At 45.2% G+C, this 23,804-nt stretch overlaps 1 protein-coding gene across 2 annotated transcripts in view; it reads right to left on the bottom strand.

Moving 5' to 3' along the window:
* Positions 1 to 23,804, bottom strand: part of BRCA2 (BRCA2 DNA repair associated) — a 480,797-nt gene that overhangs the window by 406,540 nt on the left and 50,453 nt on the right. For both annotated transcript variants that reach the window (XM_078657152.1, XM_078657154.1), the window contains exon 4: positions 16,744 to 16,995. In XM_078657152.1, the coding sequence (XP_078513278.1) occupies positions 16,744 to 16,995 (252 nt within the window). The remainder of the gene's footprint in view (positions 1 to 16,743; positions 16,996 to 23,804) is intronic.

Below are 23,804 nucleotides of genomic sequence, written 5' to 3'. Positions count from 1 at the left end.
AGTTTTTGGTAGAGCGAAACACTGAGACGAGTCTTCTGGTGACGTCATCGATATTTTCATCGATATTTTCAGTTAAGTATAAGTGGAGCGTCTCCCAGTCCTTAGTTGGACTTACTTTGTGGTATCTTTGGGATACAAAAGGTTTTGTATTGGTACTTGCAAGCACCATAACCGAAGGACTCGTGTATTCACGAGAAATATCGTAATCGATAAATCCTTTGAAGTTTGGAACTAGACTAGAGAGCGAGGATGCCTAGTCTTAGACTTGGGAATTTGTTTTGTCTTGGTAATAATAGGGACTCCCGACTGGAGGACTCATGTCCGGTTCCTCCAGTTGGAACTCCGACTTACGAGCTATATGTAAAACATGGGGTAGGCCCCATAACTTACAACGAAGTATGGATTAAATACACTAGAAAAGATGGTGTTCTAAAATGGCCCCAATATGGTAGCTTTGATTCTGAAATCTTAGACAACCTTGAAGTTAAACTCTTTAAAAAGAAAGCCCGGCCGGCGATGTTTGACTCTTTCCGCTTATGGCGTAAAGAAGCCAAACAAAAAGAAATTAAATTAGCTAAGAAAAATAAGAGAGAAGGTTAGTTGCGCAAACTACGCCTCCTGCTCCTCAACAGCACTCACCAGCTGTTCTTCAGCTGGCTCCTACTTCTTCGGTGCAGCCTCCTCCAGGCCCACCGACCACTTTTGTTTCACCTGTGTTTTCTACAATTTTGCCTACTGCACTTTTCACGTCTCCTAATGCTCCCTCTACGATTTTGCCTAGTACCCCCTCAATTTCCCCTGATACCTCTTCTGCTATCTCTACCCCGCCTTATCTCACCCCGTCTTTCCATCCGTTTGTCCTTCAGTTTCACCTTCTATTCGGCAGAAAATGGCCAGCACTGTTACTAACTTTCTTTTACCTCTTTTCGGGTCGCCTGCTACGACCCCTAACATAGGAAGAAGACAGTTGCGAAGTCAACTGCCTGATTATCAAGAGAGAGATTCATTGAATAGTTTAGCTCGGAAATGGGTCATGGACACTGCAAGATATGATGTACAGTCTGTTATAGAAGTCTTCCATCAATGGGAAGCAGCGACCCAGAGATATGTTTTCGAACAGATGTGTGTTTTCCTTTGCGAGGACTTAGAAGACCATGATCAGGAATGCATCCCACAAGAGATGTGTCGTGTACGGTTTAAGTTTGGAGAGGTATGATTGTAGGTCCCGAAGTGGAAAAAGCACTTGAAATGTTGTTATCATATCGGAGTAAGGGAAACAGTTCTGGGTCACCATCGGAATCTGGTGCATCTAGTAGGAAAAAGGCACGCCAATACCCTATGAGAGAAGTTCCCCCACAATGGAGAGAGGGTGACACAACCGCTAACCCACCTATTTTGCCACATTTCCAGCGTGTATGGGTACATGTCCCATGGAAGCGAGCTGAAGTTTTAGCACTCAAACAAACATTACCAGATCCGCGTAAAAATCCTGCAGGGTACTATAAAGAATTGTCACAAACTGCTGGGTCATGTATAATGAATTTAGCCGATATCGACATGTTATTTGGGAATGTTGTTCCACAGCCTTTATGGGGTAAAATTCGTCATGTAGATCATGACCAGGAATTAGGTGATACATGGGCTAATATTACTGCTGCAGATGCCCGACAAGTTGGTGGTGCCAAGCCTGAGCCTTTGATAGCAGAACTCCCTGGTAAAATAGTAGATTACATGAAAACGATAATGCCTGCAATACGCGTAAATTGGGATAAGTTGTCTGCATGCAAGCAAAAGAAGGAAGAAACTGTTTCAGATTTCTTCACCAGATTTGAAGAAACATTCATTGACCACAGCGGTCAAGATATGACCACAGAAGGTGGTCAGAGATTATTTGTTGATAAATTCGTGCACAATCTGCTTCCAGAATTGTGTAAAAAATTAAAAGATTCGGAAAGTTCTTGGGCAGTCTCATCTTCAGCGCAGATATTGGCTACTGCGCAATATTACGAAAATAGAGACAAAGATGAGAAAGATAAAGTAGAAAAGAAAACTAGAGAACTAAAAACGAAGGTTTTGCTACAGCAAGCCTATCCGCCACGTGGTGGTGGTCATCAAAATAATAATGGTCAGAATCACTACCAAAATACTTTTCAGCAGCCTCAACAGTATCAGAGAAACTCGCAAAGATTCGATTACACTCAACCCCGTGTAGGCCCCAACCAGTGTTTATATTGCAAACAAGAGGGTCATTACAGGTATAATTGTCCTGCCCTGTCACAACGTGCAACTGGTGTTTCTGGTGTTAGAGGTCGTGGCAGTCAGCAAGCGCCTAGAGGTAGAGGGCGTGGAAACGCCCCTCAGGACACACGTCCCCTTCCACCACAAAACTCTATGAACAGGTTCGATCAGCAAAATAACGTATCTGACAGGACAGCTCAATACTACTTTGATGAGTATTACACAGAAAACGAGCAGTGGGAGAATGATGATTGCTAGGACAGCCATAGACAAAGAGAGGGAGTTGTTTCAGTTCCAGTAGATCAGAGTGGACCTTACGTTGAGGTGATTACATCAGGTGTGTCAGAACCTTTTCTGTTGGATACTGGTGCTACAAAGAGTTCTATTATGCACTCCAAACTCCCTGGCGCACCTTTGTCTGGCGAAATGAACGTTTCTGTAGGTTTCTCTGGCGCCCCAGTTAGAAATCCGATTTCTGACCCTTTATCTCTTTCTGTTGGTCCTTGTGAATTCGAAGCACCCCTTATTCTGACAACAGGTTGTGGTGAAAATTTGCTAGGATTAGATTTGCTAAAAAGATTGTATGCGACTTTGTACTGTTCTCCTTCAGGAGTACAACTTACTTTAGGCAAGAAAGTGGTTTCTCCTATGTATTTATCGAGAGATGCACTTCCAGTGGAATTGTCACTTCTGCCAGATATTCTTTGGGCTACTGGTCCTAATGATGTAGGTCTCTTAGAAATTCCACCATATGTTGTAACATTGAAGTCGAATGTCAAAATGCCACGAATTCCCCAATACAGAATATCTAATGAGGGTGAAAAAGCTTTGCTAGCGATTGTTTACGAATTGATTGAAAAGGATGTGTGATTGAGGAAACACGAGGCAATGTTTGCAATAGTCCTGTTCTGCCTGTTTTAAAACGAACCGACCCTTCTCAGCCACCTGTGTACAGATTTGTGATTGATCTTCGAGAAATAAATAAGATAGTTGTGCCACAATTTCCAGTTGTCCCCGACATTACCACATTTTTAACTATGATTCCAGCTTCTGCTTCGTGGTTTTCGGTGATTGACCTAAAGAATGCTTTCTTCGGCATTCCAATTGCTGAGGAGAGCAGGGATATTTTTTCCTTCAGTTTAGGAGGTCGAAGCTTCTGCTTTAAACGCGCTCCTCAAGGATACTGTGAAAGCCCCTCAATATACAGTCAAGCTCTGAAAACACAGCTTGACATGATTGTTTTGCCTAAAGGTGCCACTCTCGTACAGTACGTGGACGATTTGCTCATTGCTGCGGATACTGAGAAAATTTGTAAAAAGGCCACGTTGACATTATTGCGTCATCTGTGTGATATGCATCACAAGGTGTCACTTTCCAAGCTTCAATATTGCCGACAAGAAGTGACCTACTTAGGTCATCTCTTATCGAAGGAGGGAAGGAAACTGACCCCAGAAAGAATTCAGGCAATAGCGAAATTGAGTGTGCCAAGAACACAGAGAGAAGTACGTGCTTTCTTGGGCATTACATCGTACTGTAGACAGTGGATTCCAAATTTTTCGTTATTGGCCAAACCCTTGGTGGCATTAACGTGTAAAAATACACCCAATCCCATTCCTTGGTCTGAAGAGTGTCAGAAAAGTTTTCTCGAATTACGCACAGCATTATGTTCGGCCCCTGTGTTAGGTACCCCCAACTACAGTAAGCCTTTCACATTGTATGTCCAGGAGAAGGAGGGCTGTGCATTGTCTGTGCTGACTCAGTTATTCGGAGATAGACAGCGGCCATGCGCCTATTTTTCGTCAACTTTGGATCCGGTAGCACGAGCATTGCCAAGTTGTTTAAGGGCCACAGCAGCAGCAGCTGTTTCTATTCGACAGTCTGCTGGTCTAGTAATGAATAATACACTAATCGTGATGGTCCCGCATGCAGTAGACACATTGTTAAATAGGACCAAGACACAGCACTTAACTAGTGCTCGACTGTCCAGCTATGAATTGACGCTGCTAGCGAGCCATGTGCATATAAAAAGGTGCAGTACCTTAAATCTAGCCACGTTGTTACCAATTGCAGAAGAATCAGATGCTTCAGAACAGCACGATTGTTTTCTTAGAACAGAGGAAGAGACGAAAGGGAGAGTTGATTTATTTGACACTCCTCTTGCTGAATGTGAGGGCACATTATGGGTAGATGGTTCATGCTTTAAACTCCCAAATGGGAACGTGACTACAGCATATGCTGTCACAACCTTGCACACAGTCGTTGAAACTGCGCGAATACCACATGGTTCAGCTCAAGCCGCAGAACTAGTCACACTTACGAGAGCATGTGTATTGTCTAGAGGAATGAGAGTGACTGTCTACACTGATAGTCAGTATGCGTTTGGAGTGGCTCACAGTTTTGGACGATTGTGGAGAGAACGTGGATTCCTGACCTCGCATGGAGCTAAAATTCAGCATGGCCAGTTAGTGAATGAGCTTCTTGAATCACTGACCTTGCCCCTGCAAATAGCGATTGTGAAATGTAGTGCTCACAAGAAAGTGACTGATGATGTTGGCCGAGGAAATGCATTTGCTGATGAGACCGCTAAGGAAACTGCAGGGAATGTGATGAGCCTAATGTATGTTGCAAGCCCTGGAAAATGGACTGGTGAGGTTGGAATATGTGAGGACACGATAGAAAGTGTGAAGTCCATCCAAGCCGAGGCCACAGAGAAAGAGTTCAGCACGTGGAGAGAGAGTACAGGAAGAATGGATGCAAATGGTTGTTGGGTTGAATTGACAGAGCACCAGAGATGGTTGTTACCCGATGCATATGTACTTGCAGTAGTTACAATGGCTCATGGAATGGCTCATATCAGCACGAAAGGGATTTGCGAGTTGTTGGCCCCAGTGTGGAAGAATTCAGGGATTCCCAAGTGTGCAGAGAATGTTGTCAAGAATTGCATGGTATGTCTGAAGCACAATCCTGGTAGGGGAACCCCAACTCCAGCTGGTCATTTTGCACCTCCTACGTATCCGTTCGAGGTTTTGCAGCTAGATTTCATACATATGGAGAGGTGCAACAACTTAAAATACGTGCTCGTTGTTGTTTGTGCCTTCTCAAGATGGGTAGAAGCCTATCCCCTAAAAGTCAATACTGCCTTGTCCACAGCCAAAGCCCTTGTAAAAGAGTACTTCCCCAGGTTCGGAATGCCGAGAATGGTCTGGTCTGACAACGGAAGTGAATTTGTGGGTCATGTGATGAAGAGAGTGTGTGAAGGGCTAGGCATTAGGCAGAAGTTCCACGCTGCAAATCACCCCCAATCAGCTGGATTAGTAGAATGTTACAATGGCACGCTTAAACTTAAATTGGCCAAAATCCAAGCGAGCACAGGTCTTAAATGGCCTGACGCTCTACCCTTAGCACTCCTATCCACCAGAATGACTGTGCATTCGCGAGTGAAACTCAGCCCGTACAAAATCGTCTTTGGCCGGCCAGCCAACATATGGGGAGTGCCTAGGCCCACGAAGTTCAGCGAGCTGCAACACCCTATTTTGCTTGATTATTTGTATGAATTGACGGCTACATTGCGTGTTTTACATCAACAGGTCCACAACACCCTGCCTCCGGTCTCTGAGACTCCAGGTCACTCCATTGTCCCTGGATCCTGGATCCTCGTAAAGAACTTTCAAAGGACAAAGAACGACCAGCCCAGGTGGACCGGGCCGTACCTCGTCCTTCTTTCCACGAGGTCAGCAGTTCGAGTGGAGGGGAAGGCCAACTGGATCCACGGGGTCCACTGCAAGAAAATCCCTTCACCTCCGCCACATGACCAATGGGTCCAGAAAGGTGGCACTGACTCAGAGCGCACAACTGATGACCGTGTAAAAGAAACTGACCCTGATTGTGAAAGCGAGAACATTTTTCAAGAAACTGTGCCACCACCAGAACAATTGAACTCTTTGGAGCCTGAACTGCTGTTTCAGGACCAGACAGTACCAGGAAAAAGACGCTACAATTTGCGACCGAGAAAAACAGACTAATTAAAAGTGAATCCTTTTTATGATCTGGGACCAAAACCTATGGACTAATAAACGTATCTTTTTCCCCAAATCCTATTTTTGAAAGAGCAGATCTCCCATCTAGGTAACTTGCTTATTTTTGTTTTTCGAACCGCCATCCGGGTTCCGCTGCTAGGTCCGCGATTGGTTAAAGCCTTCGGAAGTGCAGCCAACGACGTTAGGTCGGTGGTTCTGGTCGGTCCAAGGGAGTTGCCCTAGACTGACAGAAGCACTCCTTAGCAGAATCAACCTCCTCGTCGCGGGCAGCACCTTAGAGAGGATGGAGTTTCCTGATATGGAGAGACCTGCTAAACAAATGAACTTTAAGCAGAGACTTTTTAACACGATGACGAAGAAAAGTTTTATAATATTGTGTATTTTTATGCTATCCAGCGTAATGATATTTTTGATAAGTTATGTTTTATTCACTTTTCATGTAACATTTGCGCCCACTACATCACCCATACCTCCTCCTACTGTTTCCTCTCATTCTTTCCACCCTCTGCCTGACCACGAATCCAATAGAAGGTTAGAATTCATTAATAACTCCTTCGTTCAGTTATTACACCAACACCAACTTGTAATGAACACAACTAACTGTTGGGTGTGTGGTCTCATGCCTCACACTACGGATAAAGGTATCCCTTATCTGGTTCTTCCTTTTAGCCGCAATGGTTCTGTATGGGCATACAGAACAATGTTCATATACGCACGAGAAGTCCAGCCCCTGCGTTCTGTAAAAGACAACCTCAGGACTAGCGCCCTAGTCAAAGGTATAGTTGACATGATCAAGGAAGTAACTTCTTATGAAGATACCCCGGATGATGAGATACTTGCATATGTAGGTTGGAACGTGACCGGATATGGCACTACATTAAGTGAGAAACAGCAAGCCAAAAGATCATCCCCTATCTGGATCATACCCCATCAAGGTCACCTGTGTCTGCAAGGTATTGGCAAGAATCCCAGAGCTCAGCTAGGGAAGAGTATCTGTACAGAAACGTATGTTTTTGGATCTCAAACCTCCCCTGCGTTTTTAGCCGCTAAGGGTACTTATTTCATCTGCCATGATAGAGCCTATACATGGTTGCCCCCTGACTTCTCGGGCTCATGTTTTGTTTCATTCCTGTTACCTCCCACCTACACAGCAGCGGCGGATTATCATCGGACAAGGGTAGTTAGAGGTGTTTTGAGTAAAGAAGACACTGCAGGTCAAGAATTTGGGGACTTTGCAAAGGGTTTTCTGCCGTTCTGGGGATCCATGGCTAACAGTAGAAACATAAGGCAATTAACAAGGATAGTTGAATCCACCGTGATTGAAACTGCTGGTGCCCTTAGTAACCTGACTGCTGAGCTCCAGTCGGATCGACTTATGACCCTTCAGAACCGGGTCGCTTTGGATGTAATACTTGCGGACCGAGGTGGAGTATGCAAATTGATCCAGTCTAGTTGTTGCATTTTCATCCCAGATAATGCTCCAACCGTGTACAGGGCCATCTCCAAATTACATAAGATTTCTGAATCTATCCATGTGGATAAAGGAGATTGGTAGTTAATGGGATGGTTCTGGGAACTGATATCTGCCTGGGGATGGAAAATTCTGACGGTCATTGGGATGGTCTTAGCCATTCTTTTCCTGTTCTGTCTATGCATACAGTGTGCTCCTGCAATGTGTGGCCTCTGTGTTACATCATGTGTAAGGAAGCCTGTGTCAAGAGATGAACTAAGCACTAGAATGATGTTACAGCAACATCTCAATGACTTTACGAATATCGATCTGGACTCAGACTGACACGAGGATAGATTAATTGCCTATGTAAGGGCAAAAGGAGGGTTTGTGGTTCTGAAAATCTGGATTCATATAATAGTTCTGGACTCGAGAATTAAAACTTCGTCGAAATATGACGAATTTGGTATCAAAAGACCGAGAATGACGAGTACATCATGTACATGTATTTTCGGCGTGTTCGAGTGACGATTTCACCTCGAAATCGTCATTTACATTCTGAACCCTTGGCTCCCATTTATATGTTGCCCTTTACATAGGCCTTAATCCAGTTGAATTTGATTCCACAAGGACACATACTCCTTAATCGACTTTTCCCTGACCTCAGTACAAGTTGGAACCATTGCCCCAGGCCGAACTCGTTAGGTCAGTTCCCTCCCAGTGGCCAAGCAAGATAGCATCTAGGCTCAACAAACCATAAAACCATTTCAGCGCGCACACCTGCCATATCTCGCTCACATGTATCTCCACTCTTTTGCTTCACTTACTTTATGGTGGGGAGGTACCCGTTTTTATTAGGGGTCCGGTGTTATCTGATGAAATGTTGGGCCTTGCCAGATGATTTGTTGCCGGCAGCACGAAGTGAAATATGGACATGTCATCATGACTCTGCTTTTTCTTTGAACCAGAATATGTTAACTATTTACTTTACAACCAAGAATGTTTTGCCTAGGGCCTAGAATCGTGTATAAAAAGAGAAGCCTGACTTTGTAAAAGTGTGCAGTCTCCTGAGAACATACCCGTTGTACTTCTAGGACACCTGTTACCTTGGTTGCAGCCAATAAACTAATCTTTGACTTCACCTAGAAGACTCCGAGTTTCTGTAGGTCTGGATCAGGAAGAACCCGAGGTCTCTGGGTGTTGATTCCCTGGCACCGCTGGGTTACCGGTTCTGTGCCGGTTCTTAAAAACCCAGTACCTCAGTTTTTGCAAGGGCAGGGAGCAAGATCTGCTAATCTGTATTAATTTTGTGGGTATCCTAGGAGTAACGGAATAATATTCAGTCGGAAGCGCAATAAAATACATTTTGCTGTGGGTTATTTATACAAGATAAATAATGAAAACCTTCTCCTGATATTAATGGAACCAGATCGTATGCAATGGAGGAATGATGGATACATTTTTTCCCTTCTGACATATTTTAATCTTTGGGTGTATAAATCAGTTATCCATTTCCTTGTAACCTCTTTACAGGAATCAGGGTCCTGAAAAAGTTTTCCCAGCCCTAGAACTTTCAATTCAGTCTCTACGTAATTTAGCCACCCGGTCCTTATGTAGTGATCTAGATTACAGCATTCCTTAATGATAGTTTGGGTCAGGTCCACCGTAGTTCTCTGCCATATTGAGAGCCACAGGAGGACTGGGGCCAACCTTATGGTATCACTCAAATAGGGAGACCTCAATTCAAGAAGTAAAATGTAGCTTGGGGCTGATTGGGGTAAAGAAACGCGATTTTTGAAGAAGGAGTCTTCCATTTGCTGTAACGAAGCGGCATTAACCATCCCCGAAACACCTGCCCTGTATGTTACGGCCGACTTTGTTTTAGCTAAATAAATATGTTTTATTGCATCCAGTGGCCTTCCTCCCAGCTTTTTTGCAAATCTCTTGACAGCATTGAGGCTCCATTGCATACCATGGCCTCTTGTTTTTACTAATTTAGACCACGAATTATCATTATCAAAGACCACTCCAAGATATGAAAAGGAGTCAACCACCTCGATTTGCCTACCTGCCAGCTGAAAGTGGGGATGTTTCTCACCTCTAGTCGCTCCGGCCACAATTATAAATGATTTGGATTCATTAACTTTTAGATCAAGGGAGGCCATAAAGATAAAATAAGCTTTGATGAATTTTTGTAAGGCCAACCCCGATCTAGCCATCAGTACCGCGTCATTGGCGTACACGCCAGGATCGGGAGGGGGTTTGATCGAATTTGGGCACGTCCAGTGAGAGGGCAGACAGGGAGGACTCAACCCCGTTCGTACAGATGGAAAAAAGAAACGGGGCGAGTACACGCACCTGTCTTACTACCTTTTCAATATGAAAGTGACGAGTGCACTCCCCCTTCCTGCCATACCTTTCACAAGCAGTGGCTTTAGGGTACAGCTGGCGGATGAATACAATAATCGGCGGGTCAATGTCCATGCCCTCCATCATGGACTACAGCCTAGAGTGTGACACACAGTCAAAGGCTGATGTTAGGTCCATGAAGGCGATGTATAGCTTCCCGCTTTTAGCCTTCGAGTACTTCCCTATGATTAGGGAGAAGTTTAAGCACTGGTCGACCGTCCCCATTCCTCTACGAAACCCATATTGTGCCTTCATAATTATATTATGCGAATCTGCCCAATCCTTCAATCTGGCCAGGAGAACCCGCCCCATTAGTTTAGCAGTGGTATCGAGGAGAGATATAGGGCGTTAATTCTTTGGAGAGCCCCTTTCCCCTTTTTTATAAATCGGCACAATTACGATCTGATTCCATGATGGAGGTGGACCTGCTATCTGAATGCTGTTAAACATATTTGCAAGTAAAGTGACCCACATATCGTAGTTATAGAGAAAAAGGTCACTTGGCACTCCCTCTGGCCCCGGGGACTTACTGGGGGTACAGGATCCTAACGCCTTTCGGACCTCGGGTACAGAGAAGATTAGCCCTCCCTGAGGTATAGATACATATTCTGGGCAACATACTCAGGTAGATGAGGAAGTTGGTAGCCCAAATATTCCTTCAAAATGTCTCACCCATGCCTCTTCATCTACATGCACATCTAATACGGGATCACTGATGTCTTTAAAATGAGGGGCATTCACAATTTCCCAGAAGTCTCCGCTGTTGCCAGAGATAGCTGCTCGTTCAAGGTCTTCCCATGTCTGTGCCCTAAGGTCTTTCTCTCTTGCCCTCCTGGCTAATTTATAGTCATTGCATAGTGAGCGGATCTTAGAATAATCTCTAGGAAGAGTTTTTAGGGCATTTACAAGGACTATTTTAGCTTTAGAACAGGCTGAGTCAAACCACCCCTTATTAGCAGTAACATTTGATGACTTCACCCGAGTAAGTGCTATTTTTATTTTCGCCAAAGGGCGGTGAATCTAATGACCAGGTCTGCGGGCAATAACTTTTTTCCCAAGCATGCTATTATATCTTCCTTTACCAGAATTATAATTTCGGGGACCAAATAACATTTTTGTGCCAGTGCCCATTTCAAATGATAGCCATTTTTCCTAGACAGGTTCACATCTTCCACAACCTGTTTGTGTTCTTTAGGTTTGGATAAAATATTGAAGTAAGTCAATAGCATGGCATGATCACTATGGGGTGAAAATCGGATACTCATAAGGGCCACTTTCCAAAGTAGATGTCCGGACACTAACACAAAATCAATAGTGGACTCTTGGGTGCCCCTTCTGAAGGTGGTCCCTTGGCCTCTCTCGTTCATTAAATTTAGTTTAGACAGATTCGACTGAAATAACAAGCTGTTCAAAGTCTCACCATACTCGTTTTGTGAAAAATGCGAGAGGAGATTACCATGAGCGTCTTCTGCTCCACATACTCTGGTCCCATTAAGCTTACAAAGGTGAATATTGAAATCCCCCGCCCATATCAGATTCACATTGCCCCCTTTTTTCCCTTTGTACAATTTCTCGATCAACACTAGAGCATCTACCACAACCCTCGAGTTCCTTCCAAACTCATTATAAAAGTTAACAAGAGTGCAAGTGGCTTGGTTCCTAGTGCACAGCTCCAAAATCTGGAAAGGAGTGTGTAAGGGACCAACTTGCCTGACTTGGAGTGGAATAGTATTTGAAATTAAAGAAAGTAAGCCCCCCTTCGCCCTTCCAGAGGCTGAGGGAACAGCTGGAGAGCGGAAGGTGCGAAACCCCGTGAAGAAGGGAGGGTCTTTTGCCCAAGTTTCCTGAAATAATGCTATCTCTATAGATTGCCACTCATTTAACCAATCTGGGTTAGCAATTTTGGAGGCTAACCATGCCACATTCCATGATACCATGTTCGCCCTAGTTCCCTCGATAGTATTCATAGAGAATAGTAGGGTCTGCGCATGTCCCTGTATACTTGGCGCTAGAGTTACAGATGCGAGGGCAACCTTCGAGGGTAATGTAATAGATGAAAGCATCATTAGGCTACACTCTACTGAGGCCGCAGTGATTGACCATGTAAGTAATTGAGGAGGTGACAGGGTTAGTCAATCACAAGCCTCCAAGTTCGACAAAGCAGCAAATCTATTGTGTAATCTAATCCCAGGGTTTATGATGGGACCCTCATTCAGGGCAATAAATGGATTCAGGTTTCTGTCTGTATGAACCCTCCCCTCGAAAACACCCTGGCCAGTGTAAAACCACTCCAAGGATAAAGATAAGGGAGTGTTCCTTAGAGCGGGGCTCCGATGGCTAGCTAAAAGGGAAGCACTTGCATACGCATTATTAAAATTAATTACCACACAGTCGCCGCTAAAAGTTTTTCTTTCTACCCCCCACCCAACCTACTCTCCTGGCCATATTTATTTCATGAGCCAACTGCCTCCTCCCCCGCTCAGTCACATTAACATTACACAGTAACCAATGGAGGCATTTTTCATTAATTGTCTGGTAGATTCACTCTGGTTTCCAGGGGGGGGGGGACATTTGCCAGAACTAAAACCATAGGGGTAGCAGCGGGTGGAAGATGGAGAGTTTGTTGGGGGAGGAGCTCTTGAACTCCATTATGTTTATCATTGCGCCCTGCCTTATGTACTTCTCCTGTTGGTCCCTTCTGAGGTAATAGTGGCTGGGAGGTTAAGTCCGCTTCATTTGGCTATGGAAGGCATTGGGCGGCACGTGTAAGATTGAGATTAGAGGTAGCATTTAAGGGCTGTGTTGCAACACTAGTGAGGCCATCAGATGATATAGGTGATGCCTGCGTCGTTGTTGCCCCTAGAAGGGCCCCGTGGTTCTCTTGATAGTACTAAATTAGGGATTGCAGATGTTATCGGTGGGGAATCATGCATGGGAGGCAATCGAACCAGTAAAGTATGATTCTGAGATTCTAACTCCGCCAGGCGCAGTTCTATTTGGGACAATTTAGAAAGAATGGGAGCCATTATGTCATTTAGCCCTAATGTAATTTCGGACCAGATGGAATCAGGTTGCAGTGCCTGCGGCGGCAGAGTGTTTGATGGCGTTGGAGGTGCTATCGCTTTAGAGTTCATGGAGTGCACCCTTGTTTGGCGAGTTTTGGATTTAGGAGCACAAGTATTTTTAGATTTTTTTGGTTTTGCGCCATTAGTAGCCCCCCTGCTCTGGTTCGCTTGGCAGGTGGATGTGGTGAAGAAGAATCCAATAGGGAAACATTCTAAGAAGAGTAACTTAAACCCCTTCCTGGAACGCTCTCTGTAATCAAGTTTGAGGGAGAAAAGCCGCTTTGATCTGATGGAAGAGCTTTTAGGGTTACAGGTGCTGGCAACAGAATGGCTGGGGGAGTCTCGAGGCCTGAGGGCAAGCCCAGTATTAAGGAGGTCGGGTCCAAGAAAAGACGTCTTTCAGTCAGCTATATCTCGTGCGAGAGAACGATTGCCGCTCTGACAAAAAAAATTAAAAAAAGGAGTTCAGCGTAGCTCCTACCCTCCCTCCAGTCTTCTCTTTTGATTCCCTTTCCTTTCGACATGGAAACAGCAAGGAAAGTAAAAGATAGGCATTACCGTGGCCAGACGCAGGTGAATGAGAGTGGGCCCAGCCCAGCCTCCTCCGGGCTCGGATGGGCCTGCCCTTGGCCTGCGCGCGTCCTACACTGCGGGAGCATTCCAGGGTTTATGTAGGCACCTCCATTCTCCCAGGTTGTGAGACAGCCATATAACATATAGAGGGGACACTGAGTCATTACGAGGTGACCATCTCGAAATTGACTGTAACGAATCCTAACATGTTTGTTATCAAACATGTTGGAATGATACCCCCACACCATAAACGGTGTGGGAGGTATGATTCCATGCATTGCAAAACTCCTGAGAGAAACAATTCTGCCCTCCTGCTGCTAAGCCAAGCTTGAGCAGGAGAAGACAGAACTATAGGTATCCTGTCACAGGGTGGTGTGACCACCTCCCAGACAGGGTTTAGTGTATTGGGGCCTAGCGCCACTCAGTCTACTTGAAGGGCACACTTGGCGCCCTCCTTCCATAGTCCAGTTCAAACCAACTCAGGGAGCCGTTGGCTCTGGCGCGAAACTGGACAAAGGACATGGGAGTATCCTCCCCACCGTCCGACCCCTCCCCTGGGAGGGAACACTGAATCATCCCAACCCTTTACCTAGGTTACTTAATGGCTTACCGGAGGGTGTGTCCCTAGATCAGTCGTGGGACAAGATTAATTTCAGACACCACTTCTTCAACCGTCTGGGCACTCTGGACTTCGCTCTGGGCATCAAGGCTGCAACTGGGGAGACTCCTGTTGCTCTTGATCGCCCTGCTCGTCTGCTGCACGTCCGTGCCTATGCACCATAAAGGAACCTTCCAAGGCCTGTGGGCATGCAAGACACCTGAAGGAATCTCCCTTGAAGTGAAGGAGTCCTTTCCCTGCATATGCAGGCACCGCAACTAAGCTGACCGGTCTGCTGATTCTGGGCTCCCACAGACTCCGAAAGGTTCAGCAACACAGGTGGTGGTTCTTCACATCTCTTGAGGCCTGCCCTGTCCTCTCATGAAGTTTGAGGCCAGGATCCCTCGTTGGAGCCGCAAGAACAGAAAGCCTGTGAGCCACGTCGACTTTCAGTTGCAAAGGCTGGTTGGCTTCCTTTCACCAAGATCTTCGGGCTCCAAGTAGCCCCATCCTCAAGCATCTCCAGTGACCAAGATCTTCGTCCTCACCGCATCACTTCAATCGTGGGCTTGCATCTCTGGTGAGCTGCTCGTGGTCCTCTCGCGACTCCAGTGCCTCCGGCCTGTGGGTCCTTTTGAGGGTCATCTTTGAATTCTTTGGGCTCCCCTGATAGTTCGGGGGCCAGCCCTGACTCACCTGCTTGTGGTGAGTCTCTTGGACCTTGATGGTCCCAAGATTGCACCTTCTTTAACTTCCACATTGGTTGCAGTTTCCAAGGCTTGTTGGTGCTCCCGCCGGACACGACCCCCTAACTCTTGACATCCGACGTGGGACAGCTGTTGTACGGTTCCTGGTCTTCCACAGCGTCGCCTGGTCCACATAGCTCTAGTTTCATGGTCATTGTCAGCTCTCCTGCAACACTCGACATCGGTGGGCATCCGTCTTCTGTGCCTCCTGGTCACTCCTAAATGGCATATACGCTGTCCCCTCTGCTTGCAGGTTCTGCACATCTTGAATCCACCTTTGGGTTCCACCAGACACTTTCACCTTCTCCAGCAGCTGCATCTTCCTGAAGTCCTCTATTGGGTTTAACAGCGGTTTCCGTCGCCACTTCACACCTATGCTCCGGGCTTCCCTGGTGTAGGTATCCTAGTTCCTATGGCATCCACGGGTGGGGTGGCTCTCCAACCTTCTGTCTTCCATGGGGTTTCTTCAGGGTCCACTGGGAAGGGTCCTTCTTTAAAATTGCAACAGTGACTTACCCATTGACTTGATTTGAACTCGCGGTCGTGTTCCCGCTCTGCACACTGCCTCCGTAGGGCTCCTGGTTACTTATCTGGGGGGGTCCTTGGGTCCCCGGCACTTCTACGTCTTCTGGGTATAGTCTTGACTTGAGTAGTGGTTCACATAGCACTATTTTAGTATACGGTTTGGTCTTCCCCTGGTGACCACTGTGTATTACGTGCTACTTACCCGTTTATATTGAAAAGTATTGCGTGCATTGTGTATATCTCCGGCTAGGGATATCTGTATGTGTGAGTGAGTGTTTTATAATAAATACATATTTTTATGAATACACGATGTGGTGCTTTACATTCCTTCTTGACTAAGACTGAACAGCTACCACTTAGAGAGCTTTCTAAGGTTGTCTAAGACCACTAAAATCACCATATGGGTTGTCTGGATTGGTTCAAGGTGCCCACTTACATAAGTGTACACCATATACCAAGCCAACTTCTCACATGGGTTGAGAAGCGACATTTGTCTGTTCTTGCAATGGGAATAAACTTGAGCTCTAGGGAAGAGAGATTCTGCGTTTTGATTAAACTCACTTTTTGAGAAAATACATTTTGTAGAAAAAATAAATTAGGTGAAAATCCTAAAATAATGGAGGAGGCTGCAGATATCTGTGTCAATGTAACAGAAAAGAGGATAGGACACCCTCGGTGCAGGTGGTGCCTTTTTGAACCTGTTACATCACTTCCAAAACTAAGCTGTAGCGGGAAGTGTGCTATGCATAATCAAAAGAAAGTCATTTTTTCAGAACTATTCCGACACCTAGGGAGGGTTCCGTGATGAGTAACCTGCAGGTAACAAGTACACATTAAAAATGTAGCTACAACTGTCCCATAACTAAACATTCCAGACTTTCAGGCCTACCAAAACAAAAAGTTAATGGCCAAAAATGTCCACTGGCATGAACAATATCAAACAATAAGCGTTTGTAACACAACAATGTTAACAGATTACAATATATTCTACTAAGTCATAGTTCTACTCACGAGATTAAACAATTGAGGCACTACACAGAAATTGGTTGAATGTTTCCAGATGAACTGGTTATTAATCCATACTGATTTCATATGTACTTACGCACTAACGATGTGCACTGAGCCCGCTCTTTCACTGGTGAAGAAAAAGTTGGTGATCGTAATGCCTGCTCTTTAAAAATGATTGGTGTTGAAGCCAGTTGGCTGTATGCAGGCACTCTATGGTTGGGTGTTTTAAAAGTATTTTTATCAAACCAGTCATTTTTGGAATCCAACTCTTCCGAGTTTTTGGGTTCATATGGAAGAGCTTCAGATGTAAGTTCTTCAAACCAGTTGAGACTTGTTGGTCCCACTTCTGAAATAATGAACAGATAATGCAAGAATCAGATTTAAAATGCATTATGCACTGGCATGACATGATAAAATACAACACAACAAATTGTCACCAAGTAAAATCGCTATAGAGTTCACATATTAACGCAAGCTGGGGAAAAAAGTATTTAAATAAACATCTGACTGGTTGCACTAGTTTGACTTCTGTGTTGTCAAAATTCATAAATGTGTGGCAGTGGTGGTGGTAATGCCTCACGTGAAGTTCACCGCATAATCTCTGCTGTAATACCACATAAGGCATGCACAGTTTTCTTACTATCCCATAATGCGCTACTTCCAAAGATTACATAATGTTAAAGTATATGAGAAGAAAATGTATTTTGCCACTTCAAACCAATCCCCTCTGCATGCCTAGAAAACATGCTGGAATACTGAAAACACACATCAACCTATGGTCCAAACACACATCACGACTACACTTTTTTCAATCGCAGCATGCCCCACTTTCCCAGATGAAATAACTTTACAGTATACGAGTAGAAAAATGTCATTTGGTGCACATTGAAACCCCATACAAACAGTTTAACAAAAGTATACAAAGAAATGCAGTATGGTACATGAAAACATCATATTTTTGCATCTTAAAACAGTAACTAACTCCGAGTAATTCAGTAGGGAATTAGCCCACTTGCAAAAATGCCCACGGGATACTTGGGGAGAATTTCAGGCCTACATTTAAGGTAGTGAATCCCGGGAGTGCAGAAAGAATAGTATGGAAGGGGAGGTCAGGAACAATGTTATCGGGGTAAAAGATGTGAGGTGCATGCTCTTGGCGTGCTTTACACCCAGTGCTAGGAGGCAATACCACTCTTGCAACGTTCAATAAAGATGAAACATTTGGAAATAAAGTGACCAGTTGGTTCACTCCCAAATATCCTGGAATTTGCCCATAGACATTCGTTCTTGCACCGACCGTCTTATAGAAGAGCCACATACTTCCTAGTTTTTCCATGACAAACGACAAGGAGTCAGCAGATCTGCACCCAAGATCAGCCTGATGCATAAGCTGTAGCTCTCAGCTTAGTTAGTTCTGGTGTGCGTTCAATGGAGAAGAGCTTCCAACAAACACATCATGCACTGTCCTGTATCAGAGAACACTCCCCTCCAAGGGAATGGGCTTTCAATGATAGCAAATGAGTAAGGAAGGAAACCCGAGGCAGAAACAGAAAAGAATGACTGCATGAAACTTCGGGACAAGAGAGGAGGGAAATCGAGCAGAAATAAACAGAGGTAAAAATACGGAAAGAGGAAACCCGGGAGACATGACCACCAGCATGAGTAGTGTTAGTGGAGTAGCTGTGAGCAAGTGCGTGACGTTAATGAGCATGCAAAAATCTGAGTCGAGTCTGTCACAAAGAAATAACAAATACTTCCTTTCGCATGAGGTTGCCTTTCAAAGGGCGTTTCATGGGTTTCTGTTTTTTAGATCTCACCTAGGCAGCGCTTGCGCTGTTTCTTCGAGACGTGTTGAGTTCAGAATACTGGCTTTCGGCTTCGCCCATTTCCCACCCATGTTTTCAATTGGCTCCTTTGACTGTCATTGGTAAATGTCAATTACTTGGCATTAAAGCAGAAACAGCTGTGAGCAATATGAACGTTCTAAGTAGTTGGCGCACACAATAGCAAACATGCAACATTTTGTAAATTACCACGCGCAGCTTTTATTTAATAAACACATTAATTTTATTTCACGCAGCAGCATTCCGAACTTCCATTTCTGCACAGCATTTATCCATGCACACGCTATCCATGCACACGCTCTAAGTTGCAGCCCTTTCCTCTTCCATTAATATCAGGGTTTTAAGACAAATGAGGCAGGAGTTCCACTTTCCGACCTTTTTAGGGCGCGCATGCGCTGCTCTGCGAGGCATGCTGTATCTGGTATATGTGATTCAAGAACCTCCCATGTTTTCTATTGGCTTCTGTTTGTGCTCTTCTTAATTGCCTGCTATTGTTTGGTGGATGTGCTAAATCAGCCCCACCTTTTGGCATTTTCGACACTCCCAGGCTACTGCCCCAGCCACTCTTTTTTAGGGCTCGGACTCCTCCCCCTGGGGGAGGAGTTTCGAGATCCTAATGTTATAAGAAAAAAAAGAAGAAGAAGAAGGGCCTTGGTGAGAGGAATTCCAGACATTCCTTAGCGTTTTCTGTCATCTGGCCAGTGATTCGTCTTCCTTGTGTTTTTGTTTTAATAGGCTTGAAGTGATAGGGTAAATGTAGTTTTGTTCCGCCATTTTGGGCATATTTCGTGCGTGCTTGCGCAAAGAAGTACATAAATTATAATTAGGAGCTGTCAGGGTGCCTCCATTAGTGAATCCAGATGGCCGGGCGCGTTCACAATTCAGCAGCGCTCTGCGCGCAGCTGCTGCATGCCAGGCCGGGAAAGGGCTTCATTAGTTCAAGAACAAGACATGGGCTGTTCTTTAATCTCAGTTTCATCCACAGATTTATTGGCGTGTGTTTTAAAGAGGCTGAAGGGAAATCCGCCCAGCAGACCGGGGATTCGGCTCCAGTGTTTTACTTCTGTGCAGTGGCTGCTGCAGCCCCTCTGCCTGGTTTATAGCACTGCATTCCGAATATGCAAATGCGCTATTCAGCAGACAGTTTTTATGGCTGAATTTCTGTAGCAACACAGGGAATGCGCGTTTACTGGGGCAGGTTAGCAGTGCATTCCGCAGATAAAATCCGGGTTTCCAACAGCCTGAAGGATCTGCCTGGAAAGCAGTTAATGCTTAACAGTGCTTAATTTGTAAAATAAGAAGTGCCGGTGCTAAAGATTTCTCAGAAGCCTGCGGTCAGTGCTATTAAAGGTCGAGGTGGGGAATACTATGAAAGGAGTGGCGGTGGCTTAAATTCACAAAGTGACAATAACATATTTTTCATCCCTACTTATGTTTCTGTACTTATTTTAATTGTAAACCAGGAAGCCTTAGTTTTAATCTGATCTATGTCCATTTTTCGGGAAGGCAGGGTTTCGGGTTGTAAACTATGTTTTTCGTATCACACTGCCCCTAATGTGATGACGTCGGCGGCGGTTCTCTTTTTGTGTATTTCAAGTTCCTTGTCCACACATTAAAGGTATTTTTTGTCTTTAAGAGTGGATTGGATTTGGGAAATAAGTGTGGAGGAGTCAGAGATTGAAGTTTGGGTGTTGGGACAGTTACAATCACACTAAAGATAATTTAAATGCGAAGAGGTCAGCAGGGGGCAAGAACTGACGTGGCCATGACATTAATAATCAAAGGAAAAGAGTTTGGCTGGGGAAGCCACCTGCAGTATCTTAGGGGGTGCAAGTGGTGAAAATAGATGGCGAGATGCCTGGCGCCTGAAACATCTGCATCGAAAGTGAAATCACAGCCACCGAGTAAACTCGCACGCCATCGACATGTCAAGGCATGATAAACCCGGAGAAAGGAGGCGGCAGGATCTGAGAGTCCACCGGCCACCCCACCACACCTCGGCTCGTGTGATGACTCCGCAAACAGCTGCTACGAACGTCCGCTGCACTTGAGGCCCCTTGATGTGGTCGACTCTTCTCACGTACATTAGATAATAAAATCAGTGACCATTTACACCCGACTGAACGGTCTCTTGCCACGTCTAAGCAGTTCTTAGTAACACATTTCAATAGCATTCATCTTATCGACCCATGAAGGATAAAAGACTGAGTTGGCCTTCAAGCTATTCAACACTGTCAGTTGCCAGTAGATCTCTGTATCAGGCGCCAAACCGCCCCCCCCCCCCCAGATATCTAACCAGCTAAGTAATGCACGTGTTTTGGGTCCCTATGTTTCGTAGTGTTTTTTTTATTGTTTCCTGGGTGTAGTCTCTTTATTCGCACTTCTGACTGGCCACAAGGAAGCTGATTAAAGTTAAAGTTTGCTAATAAAAACAATGTGTGGCCGTGCTGTTACGTGGGAGAGTGTTCCATCACAGTGCAGCTTTAAAAAAATCCTATAAAAGTCGAAATTTTCATATTGGCTTTGGATATACGCAATTACCTTCTGCCTGCACCCTGCGATGTTACATATACACAGTGTAGCGTGCTACCCATGCAGGCACACACTTCAGCGCCAGACATGGGGATACTAAGCGCTAAATAAATGTCGAAATGCAATGCAATACAATACGATGTATATGTGTGGGCCACACAGAAGTGGCAATCTGGTTTGCAGGGTGTTTTTTTTTGACTGAATGTTGCGGAGACATGTTTGCCCTAACGCCGCCTCTGGTAGTTCTTGCTAACATTTGGAACATTCTATGGGCTTTGCATTTTCCCTTCGCTCTGCTAAGGTGCTTGTTTCCCTTTATAATTCCAATACTTTTTTTGTTCGAGTCTTTATTCATCCATATGTTACTTTCCATTGCGAGCCCTTGCCCAGGTGTTTTTGTGGTGTGTCTAAGGCCCGGTTTCTCTTTGCCAGCCTTGACAAGTGTCGAAGGTGTTTCTGGATATTTGCTGGGCCCCATTACCTTGGAGGAGTGTGGCAGGACCGGATGTTAGCTGGGAACACTGGCTGGACCGGTGGCGACTGCAGCCGCGTCTTGAGGACGCGGATTTTATTTACAAACAAGGGGAATATTTTGAACTGCCTTCCTTCCTCAGATTTCCAGTCTGCTCTTGAATGGTTATTAGCATTTTACAATGTTTACCCTACTTATTTTATTGCTATGAGTTTGGAGCACGGCTGAGGTTAAGTTAAACTAAAGGCCCTGCACTGGCCCCTGACGTTTTACAGCCTTCTCCGGGTCGGGCAGTGGCATTTTACTTGCACACGGTACCCACGGGGCACCTGATCATGTGAAAGTTAAATTCCACTTCCCGGGCCAGGGCAGGAAAAAACTGGAAGAACGGCAGGGGCCAGTTCAGGGGCATTAACTTAACCCAGCCGGACATTAGGTGGAGCCGAAGCTACCACGCCGGTAACTGTCACGTCGCGCCACCCACGAGCCTCCACGCCAAAGGGGAAAAAAATTAGCAGAGTTGTTAGTGGGTTATGGCTGCTACTTACATTTACTCGTAGTGGTGGGTGGCCGCCTTGCCTGCATGCCTCTATTCGATAGGCGGCGTAGGCCTGCTGCTTCTGCCTAAACTCGATCTCGGGGCTGGGCTAACCACTGCAACTGCTAGCGACTCGAGGCGTGGTGCGTGCAAGGAGTGGCATCTTGAAAAAAAAATCGACATACGCTGCCTTCCGCACAGCTTCCGCTGCAGACCCCAATCAAAACCCCCCTGTCCAATCAGTGTCCCGCCCACCGGCAGGAGCTGCTGCCTAAACAAAAGCAAGTTCAAAATGCGCATCGTGACCGTCATGACTGAATCACTGTGTGTGTGGATCTGAATATATATATTGGATTCATTCATTGACTTCACCCGCACCGAATACATTATGAGTCTGAATGTCTGGCCAGTGTCTGATGCGCCGAGTCACTGAGGTAAATTAATTTTTTAAAACTGTCTAGTTTACAGCAACGCCACATTCACACTGCCATATGACGTGCTGTCATTTGCAGACAGGTGGTGTTATGTAGACCCGGCCCTGATAAATTAGTGCCGGTGCTAAGCACCGGCACAAATTAAGCACTGATGCTTAACCAGAAAAGGAAGTTTCCTGCATAAGGCGAATTGCTTTGCACCAATCTGCCCGTCTGTCTTTCCGTAGGACTGTTTGTCCGTCCAGACAAGTGTCTGTCTGGTGGAGGGGTAGGTGGTTAGCAAGACCTGCTGTTTTTCAAGGTGCGGGCTGATGAGGGCAATTGAAGCAAGATTGAAGCAGCAAGCACGCACACATGTAACCAAAATATTGTTTTTTTTGTATTGCTGGTCAACATCCCCCTCCGCGGGGCCTGCCCACGGCGGGCTGGCCGAGCATGCTACGCTCAAGTGTAAGTTGATGTCCAACAAAGCAAGACGGAAGTTCAACGCCATATAACAATAGAAATCTGGATATGGCACGAACCACACTTAACCTCCAGGCAAATTAAGTTACCACGCATCAGAAATGTACGTCAGAGGGGTATAGCAAGTAACCCCAGGCAGAACAAGCCGCTCTGAAGTGTCGAAAGACAAGGGCCTTCAATGTTGTGCAACAATAAAATAAGACGTCAACAGTTGTCCCCGTTTTTCACTGTTTCCAAATGTAATAACCGGATAATGGGATGTGCTTAAAACAAGTTTGTTTGGCAGTAAAAACAAAACATATTCTCTGAAAAAATATCTCTGTATTAATTATAATGCATATATATATTGCAACAACAGTAGCTTTTCTTCTCACAGTGGAGGCGTTACTAAACGCAAGTTACTGAAAACAGAGCCTGCAGGTATGTGCAATGAAAGCTGGCACCAGCAGCCGGCTGAGGAATGCAAAATATTGTTTATAATTTTGAAAATGCTCCAGAGAGGGTATATAAAAGCCAGCATGTCACTAATGGATTTTGGTGCACTCTGCGCTCACTGTGAGGAGAAAGACTACACCCGTGTCAATGAGCCCTTAATGCAACATAATTTGGACTAATGAGGGCTTGAAAACCAGGCAAGCCTGTGTGGCATGCTAACATAGAAAACATCCTTCATTCCGCGAGTAATGTTTACAACAGTAATTCAGTTTGTATACAGCGCCTTCTTCTAAAGGCCCGCAGCTTCGCTGTGCTATAGATATAGTAAAAAGACTGCTGATTACCATTACGTGACCAGCTCAGATTCTATCGACTTTATAAGGATAAACCGCAGTGCGAACTTACTGACATTCAACTTGTGACTTGCAGACTGCT

This window comes from Lissotriton helveticus, chromosome 8, assembly GCF_964261635.1.
Source record: "Lissotriton helveticus chromosome 8, aLisHel1.1, whole genome shotgun sequence".
NCBI lineage: Eukaryota > Metazoa > Chordata > Amphibia > Caudata > Salamandridae > Lissotriton > Lissotriton helveticus.
Note: the sequence above shows the minus strand (reverse complement) of the source record. Positions and strands in the feature narration are given on the sequence as shown.